Raw genomic sequence first — 11,391 nt, 5'->3', positions numbered from 1 at the left:
ATTAAATTATGTGCCAAAAACCTATGTATACCAGTACATATTCTTTTAGTTAGGTAGTTAAACATGTAATAATCCCTGAACAGCATGGGTTTTGTGGAACAAAAATCCACAGTCACAAACTTAACATTTACATCGAATATCTATTCGAAAATATGGATAGACGAATCCAAGTAGATGCAGTATATACGGATTTTCGGAAGGCGTTCGACAGGGTAGACCATGAACTACTATTATACAAAATTACCTGCAATGAGATTCGAGGTAACTTACTCCGCTTGTTCACATCGTATGTATCAAATCGAAGCCAAAGGGTTACTGTAAATGGTCACCAATCTTATATTGCAAAAGTTAGTTTTTATATATATATATATATATATATAAATCAGCAACAGGCTTTGCCACATAAGATTAATAATGTAATTAGCTAGACTTAGCCATTTTTATCCAACTAGTACAATGAAAAAGCACCGATCTGAATCTTAGCTGGTTCAAAACATCCCCATAACACTGACAGCATTACCGCGCTGAATGGCCAACGAAATTTGTTGCACCAAGCGTGGATCACAGCCTCCCTGATGAAATACAGTCTAAAATACAGTGTTTTGTTACAGTTATGCACTTTATGAGAGTCTGGTGTCAGTACCGTACCTGTGCCTCTAATTTCATAAGTACCCTTACCCTTCCAAACCGGAACGCAGTAATGTTCACATTACTGCTTGACGGCAGAACAAAAGCTCTACTGCTACTAAAAATAGATCGAATTGCGCAAACTGTTGAGGTCGTTTTTTTTTAATTTATATTAAAGTCTTATATCTATTTCGTAATAATAGCGTACTAGAAAGACAAATATTTTCTACTCGACAGTACACTAGAGAGTTTACGATAGTTCTGCGGATGTTTATCGTCGCCTACTCGGAAAGCGATCCGTTTTCTCTAGTCCCGTTTGTTCCCAGCTGCCAATACGCTGCATTGTAATGTCCCCGGAATAGTAGTACAAGGGCTTCCTTACTGCTCGGATATCAGGAAGACAGAACAATATTGTTTTTTTTGAAAATGTCGTGCTTTGATCCCTTCGTTTGTTTATATTGGACGAGGAGGAAATAATAGTCGACACGAGTAGTTTGTTGTTTTTGGATAACATTTTAAAAATATTGATGTTAGAGTAGTTACATACGGCAACTTTTACAGCGATGCAAACGCGCGTTCGTGAAACACGTGATTGCGTCGCTACACTTGGGATTCAAATTCATCGATGCAATTCCGCATTTGCATCGATGCAAACGCGCGACTGCATCGATGCAATCGCCTATACATCGCAAGTGTAGCGATGCAATCGCGCGTTTCACGAACGTATCGATGTATCGATGCAGTCGCGCGCTTGCATCGCGTTTGCATCGCGTCTTAAAATCGCGCGCGTGTTTAAAGGTAGACGATTAGCAACTGCATCGCATGTGTATGCCGTTTGCATCGCTTTAGCAACGAAGTCGTCCTGTGTAACCGCTTTTAGAGTCCCCATATTTCGAAAACAATAGTTTAACAAGTGTAACAGATACTATATATTGCTATAGTATCTAAGTATTACGCTAAATACAATTAAAAGTAAGCATTATTGCCTATACATTTCAAAATTGGCCGTAGGCACACTGTCTCACTCTCTGGTTGGCTTTCCTCTACATCTAAGGGTGTCTGGAAGAAATGTCTCTTAGCGAAAAAGCTGCCTTCGTTCACATTAGTTTTAAGTTATTTATTAATTTATTTTTATTTATTCATGGTAAACTCTAACTATATACATAAGTAAAATAAACAGTGAAGTAGGTTAATTTAGTTTACACTTTTAGATATAATATAACATAAACATGTAAGCACTCTAGAGAGAAAAAACAGGGATAGGAGAAATGTTGAGAAGTTTACAATTTCTTTTTTAAATATATAATAGACACACGCTTGGCCACAATCTCACCTGATGTTAAGCGACGATGGGACGCGTTTGCCTAAAAAATGCCTATTCACTCTAGCCTTGAATAGCCCCAAATTATACTTTTCGGGAAATACAGATGCCGTAGAGCATTCCATTCTTTTGCTGTACGCATCAGAAAGGAGGAAGAAAGCGCTTAGTGCGAATAGGTGAAATTCATCATATGAAAGCTATAGCAAGCATTTTGTTACATTTACTGGAAATGTTTCTTTTGGAGTTTTTGTTTAAGCACCAGCCAAATTATACTCAAACAAAAACTCACAGTTCCGTTAGCAATCGCCTCACACGAGATCGTACGTGCGCTCCAAGGAAAGAGGCTCGTCCATGTCCTGTGCAAGGATCAGTGCGTAGCGAATAATCTCAGTACTGAGTACTAAAAAACCGACCTCAAAAGTTCGTGGAATTGTATCTATTTGCCAAGTTTTATTGCAGTCGGTTACCAGAAAGTGCGCGAAACCGTATTCATCCTTTAGTTTTCCACCCTTAAAGATGGAATATTTTCTTCAAATTTAAATAGGACCACTACTGAGGTACCATCTTTCTAACAAAAAAGAATCATCAAAATCGGTTCATAAAGAGTTATCGCGTAACATACATACAAAAAAACATGCAGTCGAATTGAGAACCTCTTCCTTTTTTTTAAAGTCGGTTAAAAAATGGGCATACCCTCCGGTGCGCTGTGATGGGTTATCATATACTATTTGGTTAAATGTACATAAACATATTACGCATATTTATACAGTGTGTTGATTTGCATTCTCGCCATATTTACAGAGGTCTATATCCGAAACTGAACCCAAATCACTAAAAAAATTATTCCAAAAAATTTGTAAATCTCTATTTTTTACTTAATTGCGTTAAACAAATTTGATCCAAAGGTCATTGACTTGCACGGCACTTGCAAACATTTTGAACAATGACCTTGAATCCGCAGAAAGAAACGCATTTTAGATCTATTTCGTGGTGGGGTGCGGGTAGCGACGGCGGGGAAGTGTCGTACCGAGCGCGCGATTGGTAGATCACTCGACCATACTTCCCGTACTGCGTCTACGTCACGCTGACGGGATGTCATACATTATATTCTAGTCTGTCTCGAAATGCCACGTAGTTTGGTATGTAAACAAGAGTTAGTAGTGCTAAAAATCGCTACCAGGTTCACCAGAACCTGCATGGAAATCCATCAAGTACAAGTTTAGTGCGTGTTTATTCTTATAACATGATGTGAAACGTTTAGTTTAAGCGAAGGATACGAGTGTCGAGTCTAATGTTGAAACGAAACTTACGTGCGAATCTCTGCATAACGGGCGGTGGCTCCAGTACGAAGCCAGCCACCATAAAGCTAGGTACTTCTAGCAATAGTCTCAGGTAACCTAAAGTTGGTAATTACCAAATGTAAGTTACAAAAAACTTTTTTCAATCAACTTTTCTAATTAATGTAAATAAATAGTAAATTATAACAATACTAGTACATAATCATAATTTGAAAAAATAGATAAATAAGCGATCGAGAAAGATCACGTACCGCTCGGTGAAGCAGGTGGCGGGGTCACTTCCCTTGCGTGGTGCATATGACTTGAGACAATTTTGCAAAACTTTACTAGATACAATTAGACAGAATATTGAACAGAATATTTTTTTAAATATTTTAGATGATTTACCGTTATTTCTATTATTAATTTCTTAAATATGACGAGAATGCAAATCAACACACTGTATAAATATATCAGTTCAAAACCACTTAACCACTCAAAACAATTTATCAATATTTTTTTTAGAGCCCGTGCTTCAGACTTAAGCGTACGATTAGGATCATCATGGAAAACCCACGGCGGAGAAATGTATGACGTGAAGAACAGCTACGTACACCCGCGGTACATCAGCAAAACCAAAGCACATGACGTAGGGCTTGTGGAGCTGTACTCGCCCCTCCGATTCTCCGCCAGGATACTGCCCATCCGGCTGGTTGCGAAGCGTACTAGGTTGAAAGCCAGCCAGCCAGCTATTGTTTCTGGTTGGGGTAAACTTAAGGTCAGTACGATATCGACGAAATATATATATATATATATATATATGGTATATATATATATATATATATGTGTGTGTGTGTATATATATGTATATATACATCCCTCAAATAATAATGTATAGTAGGGTTTTCATCCCGGGAGACTGACTTTTTAGACTCGGGAATACCGAGACTTTTCAGACTTAGGTACACTTCATAAAAAAGTACTAGAAATCTACTAAACAAACAGATTTTTTTTTTGTTCTTGTTACATGAACCATGAACATAGCAACATTATAAGTAGGGCTTAGTAACCTGTGGAGATTGAAAAACGGTAGCAGCAAAATCAAGTTCTCTCTATCTGAAACTGTATTAAACACACTTTGTTTCTTACGCTATCAACCATAAAATGAACCTTAATAAATATTTTTTTTATGATTAAAATTTGAGTTAATAAAAAACTTAACTAAAATATTCGACACTGGAAAGGTTAGCCTTTCCAAGGTCGAATCATGTTTTGACTGTTTAAATGCCTAGCCTATGAATATGGAAACCTACTTTTGAAATAGTCTCCAAAATCTCGTTTTTCCCGGTATTTCCGAGACCGCACCGAGTCTCTATATTTGTTTTCCCGGGAAATGCTGAAATGCAGCGAAATTTAAAGCCCTAATGTATAGAGAATAAAGGTGCGCTGCAGCCCGCCCGCTCCCGCCATTGAGACACCAGATATTGGATTGAACGGACATATCGCAAGCGCATGTTAATGTCTTATTAAGCCATCCCTACACAAAGTGGTGTAGACGTTATACCAATCTATAGTCAATCCCTGATCAGAAAATGTGGGTTCTTCTGAATTGAATAGATTTGCCTTATATGCACGCGAACTGCGATTAAAATGTCATCTTTCAGGAAGGAGGTCCAAGCGCGACGTACCTACAGTCGACGACGATCGAAACGATCGCGATGAAACTGTGCAAGCGCTCCGGCTTGGACCGCAAGGCCATCGATCCAGCGACTATGTTCTGTGCTGGCTCTTTCTCGCAACCATCGCCTGATGCATGCCAGGTACTAAAAAGTTGTAGAACATGAGATGATAGACATATTGTTTCTTTACGTATCTTAAATATACTACAACTCGACTAGTACCTAGTACTAGACCATTCTTGTAGTAAGAGGCATAGAATTAAATTTAATCTTAAATTGTAATTATTAATACATAGACCGAACCATTAGAAAAATTCTTCCATCCACCAAATGCAAAGATCCGACAACAAGCACATAGAAAAAATCTTGAGGTCCGCTGGTTCGTTCCATGGCTTAGTTGCCATAGCGTCTGGCACGGTTTGCTAGGATAGGAGACGTCAGTTCGAATCGAAGCAATTGTTTTGTTAATAATTATAGCAAACTAGTATTGTAAGTCAATGAAACTAGTGGAGTATTTTCACAAAAAAAAATTAATATCATGGTGGTGAAACATTCTGACATTCAATAAAAATTTAATCTTAAGTGCCAAATTTGACGATTTTTGGCCCTCTATGTCTTTGTACCTGTTTTTTTGTACCATTTTTGGCCCTCTATGTTATGTAAATCGGTTAAAACAAAGATGGCGACGGACTCCATCGACATGTAAAGAGATTGCATTGCTGTACTTACATTACATTTGCATTTTTGATTCTTAATAGAACCTTTATATTAATAAGAAGAGTAGATATTCTCTGAAATTGTGTAGCAAAATTCTGTCCCCGGAACGATAAAAGTTACAACTAACATTTTTATCAAAATTTATTTATACATATTCAGGATCAGTAAAATAAAGGCCAGTCTACCTAATTTTTTGTAGAAATCTATCTCAACAATTGTTGGATGTACAGTGAGCTGAAAAGGCACAATTGACATCTATGATCAGATTTTCTCCAGATAAGTCATATTTAACGTTTGTTAAATTAAAAACAGTAATATTTAAAAATTTTAAGTAATGTATGGAACTGTGCAATGACTATGTAATTCAATTACAATAATTACTTCATAAATGACACAAAAAAACACAACTGACTACAATTGTGCCTTGAAGTAACTATTTCAAATCAAATTTAATTTACTTATGCCTTTATACACAGTAATAATATTTTTTTATAATTTTTCTACTAAGTTGTAACAGGAATTTACCGCTTGTACACGCTTGTACAGACAAATTCTGCACTTGTAAGCGGTAAATTCCTGTTAAACTATTAAACTTCCGAAATACTAAAGTCTTCATTTCGTTTTTCATACATAGGGTGACAGTGGAGGTCCAATCGTGTTCGAAGGAGTCCTCATTGGTGTGGTCTCGTGGGGCCTGGGGTGTGCACGAGGAAACTTCCCAGGAGTGTACACGAGGCTCGCAGACGTAATCATTTGGGATTGGGTCAACAGCCACATATCTCAGAAAGTTGATGCTAACGCGACAACCGCGTGATCACCAACCCCCTTGCACATACTACTTGTGATAACTTTTACCATGTAGTTTGGCAATCTGGGTTCGTAGATCGTCATGTCATTAAATAGAGTACCGGCTGAAACATTTATACGATTCTTTGGAATCACTAATTATAGATACAACACTAATTTTGGTGACATGTTAGTGAGAACAGGGAAGTTTCAGTCGAAGATGCATCAAATAGTAACGAATGATCTATATAGAAGAAACGTAATGGTCAATTAATCAGCGAATAATCTACATAGAAGAAATGTAATGGTCAATTAACCAGCGAATAATCTATATAGGAGAAATGTAACAGTTACGATACCTCCCACGTAAGTTGTTGTAAGTCAAAATACCATTTTTTGCTTTTTAACTTAAAGAAATATCCTATTTTTACTTACATTATAGGTTCCAGTGTTATGTTGACTTTCAAATGTAGAAACTATAATATACATAATCTCAGTACAGTGTTCTAAAAAAACCGACCTCAAAAGTCATTCATCACCTAGTTTGTCACCCCAAAAGGTGGAATATGTTCTTCAAATTTGAATGGAACCACTACTGAGGTACCCCCTTTCCAAAGAAGAATCATCAAATACGGTTCACTGATACCCGGAGTTATCGCGTAACATACGTACAAAAAAAAACACAGTCAAATTGAGAACCTCCTCCTTTTTTTAAATCGGCTAATAAAAAGTTTATATTTAAGTTAAATGGTATTTTGACTTACAACAATTTACGTGAGAGGTATCGTATGTTCAATTAATTACGTAACATATAACATAGTTCATAAGCTACGTGTTTCAAACCCCTTGTTAATTTTTTGCTTTCCGAAAAATTAAGGAAGTGTTTAGGTGAGGTGCGAGCCAGTATTCGTACCCACGGCGCATACAACCTCAAATAGCTTTAGTTGATTCCGCTTAACATTGAAAGTGTTGAATCAATCACTTTGGAATATATATATATATATATAGTACATTATAATTATTAATACGAAGATCGAACACTCAGAAAAAATTCCTTCGATGCGGCCGGATTCGAACCTACGTCTTTTAGCATAGTCGTTGAAAAAACCAAATACAAAGACACGACAACAAACACATAGAGAAGTTCGTGAGGTCCGCTGGTTCGTTCCTTGGCTTGGTTGGTATAGCGTCTGACACGGTATGCTAGAAGACGTCGGTTCTAATCCGGCCGGATCAAAGGATTTTTTTCTGAGTGTTCGATCTTCGTATTAATAATTATAACAAACTAGTGGAATAATTTGACACAAAAAAATAATTGAATATCAATTCAATAAAAATTTAAATATATAGTTCAATTAAGGATATACACTGATTAGCGTACGGTGTGAAAACACGATTCCTTTAAATTTTCACATAGAAAAAAAACACAAACTTACCCCAAAAAATTTACAAGAAAACTTGTATTCAATAGGTACTTTACATATACCAATATTAGATATTTATATCAACTGAACTAAATAGTACATTGTATACTATACGCTATATATATTTTTTTCGAATGGCTTTAATTTCGTTTGTAAAAAAATAAATTCTGAAATAAAGCCGGTGTCCCAGCCGCTCGACCCGCACAATAGAACCGATTCGGTAAGGGAAAGAAATTTAATTCGAGTTGAGGTACTATCGACTCCTAAGCGGCGGTAGGTCAAAAACCATTAGGCTACCTCGGCTTTTCCTTATCAATAGACTGAAAGAAATCGCTTGTGTATTGTTTTCACATTTTTTCTTTGTTTGTTTGTAAAGCTTCGGCTAGTGGAAGATACGAAATAAAAATTCACCATTAAAATAACTGAAAAAAGGTATAATTTAATACAGCTGATAATAACACAACGTTAAAGTAATTGATATCAACAGTCTTACAAATTCAACAAAGATAAAAAAGTTGTCAAAAGTTGACTTCATTTGGTTAACTACAAGGGCCTGAAGACTGGTCTAGCTTTTGATGACCGCAAATGTACCCCAAACAGTAGGTTTAATATAACTATTTTTTTTTATCTAATTTAGACTTATATACTTTAGATGTTTAACCATTTTGAAGCTAACAGTACAGCTTCAATTAAACCATCATCACAATGTGACATCGTTGCGACGTCGGGGAACGACGTGACGACCACGACTCGACGTCATATTTTTCCACGTTCAGCGTCGCGTGGCGTCGTGATAAGATATCGCATCGTATCACGACGTCATTGTCGTGTTGTGATGATGTCATCTTTGTGAAAAGAATCACCCGCATGTCAGCTTTCATTTTATGATGAGCGAGTTATTTTGTCAATGTACCTATGTTTTTTTGTATTTGAGCCAGACAAACCAGCTTAATTGTGACGATGGTACCTTGACTTTGTCCTTCAATTCGATGAAATTTCATAAACATACAATTTTATTGTAACTTTTTATAAAAAAAATACCGACCTCAAAAGTGTGCTTATCCGTTTTTGCTGTGAGTTATTTTCATTGGAATTATATATTACATCTATGTGCCAATTTTATTGAAATCTGTTAACGGAAAGTGGGCCCCCTGACTAGCCACTCTTAGAGGTGGAATATTTTCTTAAAATTTTATTACGACCACTACCGAAGTATTTATTCCCTTTCCAATAAAAAAAGAATCTTCGATATCGGTTCCCAAATATCGTAGTATTCGCATAACATACCTGCACACAAAAAAACAGACGAATCGAAAACCTTTTTTGAAGTCGGTTGAGCACCCAGCACCCAGACCAGAACCAATTTAGAAAAGTTCGTTTCCCAAACTGGTCCTACCGGGAATCGAACCTGAAACCTGCTCAGCGCCCATAGTACTAACCGTTAGATCACCGAGGTCGTAATTTATTATTATTTACAATACTTTAGTTTTAATGTAATAATCGAAACCAATGAGATAGCTCTTGGCTCAATGATTTCAATTGTTCCTTGGATGATAGTGCTCTGGATGATAAGGTTCAATTAAATTGAAAATGCGCATCGCAATATATTTCATACTTAATTTAAGTGCACTAAAACCTATTTATTACCTTTTCGTTTGAGGCAAATTCAGTCAACTGATGATAACTCGAAGTGTGTTTAAACACACTGAAAACAAAATTATAAAAACAATATGGAATACCTTAATAAATCTACAACATTACATTATATTTACATTTTTGTGCACAATAAATTACAAAACTTTAAATCAGTTGACTCCTTACGTTTTCATATTCTTTTTAAAATAAGTAAGAAACACAGAATGTGCATCCTTAATATTATTATCAAAAAGGACTAAGAACTACCAAGTATACCGATACGTATTTAGGTAGGTACTTTATTCTGTACCTACCAGCCAACCTCGGGGGGTCGTACATCACCACAGTCCATAATCAACAAAAGCGGAACGGAGAAAAATTCTGTTTAAAATATTAATTCGTTATTATTATTGATAACGATCAAGCCACTCGAAGAGAAACTCTTTCGATTCTTGTGGCGCGGGCGAAAAAGCCTTTCAAACCCAATACAAAGATCTAAGACAAGCACTTAGAGAAATTTGTAAAATATCAGTGCCACGGTGCGGCTGACCCACAGTGGTTTAAGTCCAGTTCAAATTATTCCAGGATTTTTTCTTCGTATTGTTCGATCTTTGTATCAATAAAATAACAAACTAGTACTTCCACAAAAATCATATGAATATCATGGTAGTACAATATCATGACGTACTTCAATGAAATAAAAGAGGCTATCAGCTGAAAAGTAGAGTAACCCAGATTTTTCTTTTTACAATATTACTTTAAATGATACTAAACTACATATTAAACCATATATATCGCACTGCTAATACAATAGTGTATTAACTCAAAATGTGAATTTATTCAATATAGCTGAATTACTCAGTTCCGGTGAAAGATTATTATAATTTATGTATAGGTTAAAATTTATTAGACATCTGAACAATTTCGTACTTGCCAAGTAGAAGTATATTTAAAAATAAGTGAAAAGTAATTTTATATTTTTGGGTAAGGACTATTTTGTCCTGAACTAGCTCACAAAACGTTTGTCTATTTCTGGGTTAAGTAGATATATTTTAATGGTTTCTTACAATACTTTAATGACAATTTTAATGACATGTAGAGAAAGAAATTTTACGTTCAGAAATGGTATAATCTCGAATTTCACATTTTTTGAATGACAACACTATTGTAATAGAAGTGCGATATATTCCTACATACGTGATTACGGGTTTTTCAACAAGAACTTTGTTTTGTAAATCAAAATAAAACAATTGACAATGATTCAAATTGTTATTCTATTAAAAAAGTAAGGTTTGGCAATTATGTATGAAAAATAATATCTAATAAATATCCACCACGACCACAGTGACAGACATCGATTGTTTCATCAAAGTTTTCATAAAAGCCACCGAAACAATGAATTTATTGCAAACCAAATTTCACGAATTTCAGCCGTTAAGTGGTCAGCTCGATCATGTGATTTAACACCGCTGGATTATTTTTTATGGGTTATGGGTTATGTTAAAGACAGACTCTATACGGAGCCAATCGAATCCATTGCAGCCTTAAAACTCAAAATTCGTGAAGTGATTAACGAAATGGACCCACCATTTTGTCAAAAAGTGTTTAAAAACTTTGATGAAAGAATCGACATCTGTAACTGCGGTCGCGGTGGTCATTTATCAGATATCATTTTTCATTCATAATTGCCAAACCTTACTTTTTTTAATAAAATAAAAATTTGAATCATTGTCATCTAAATTTATAGTTTTGTTTTGATTTACAAAACAAAGTTCTTGTTGGAAAGCCCTTTACATGTAAAATGAATTTAACTAATTTTAAATTCCTCATTTTCTTCTACATATATGCATTTCACAGCGTTACACCACTTTTGCGCTGACAGCCTTTAATTATTTTTTTTTAGTGTTTCCACGCTGTTTAAGTCA

The 11,391-nt window shown here is 35.5% G+C and overlaps 1 protein-coding gene across 1 annotated transcript in view; it reads left to right on the top strand.

The window, feature by feature from the left end:
- The window catches only part of LOC113235314 (trypsin beta-like), a 21,265-nt gene extending 14,309 nt beyond the window's left edge, over positions 1–6,956 (top strand). Inside the window, exons 4-6 of the mRNA XM_026470975.1 lie at positions 3,751–4,003; positions 4,890–5,045; positions 6,256–6,956. Of these exons, the coding sequence (XP_026326760.1) occupies positions 3,751–4,003; positions 4,890–5,045; positions 6,256–6,435 (589 nt within the window). The 3' untranslated portion in view covers positions 6,436–6,956. The remainder of the gene's footprint in view (positions 1–3,750; positions 4,004–4,889; positions 5,046–6,255) is intronic.
- The last annotated feature ends 4,435 nt before the right edge of the window (positions 6,957–11,391 follow it).

Source organism: Hyposmocoma kahamanoa, unplaced genomic scaffold (assembly GCF_003589595.1).
Source record: "Hyposmocoma kahamanoa isolate Upper Pololo Valley unplaced genomic scaffold, ASM358959v1 87, whole genome shotgun sequence".
Lineage (NCBI taxonomy): Eukaryota > Metazoa > Arthropoda > Insecta > Lepidoptera > Cosmopterigidae > Hyposmocoma > Hyposmocoma kahamanoa.
This window is presented reverse-complemented; position numbering and strand designations above follow the sequence as displayed.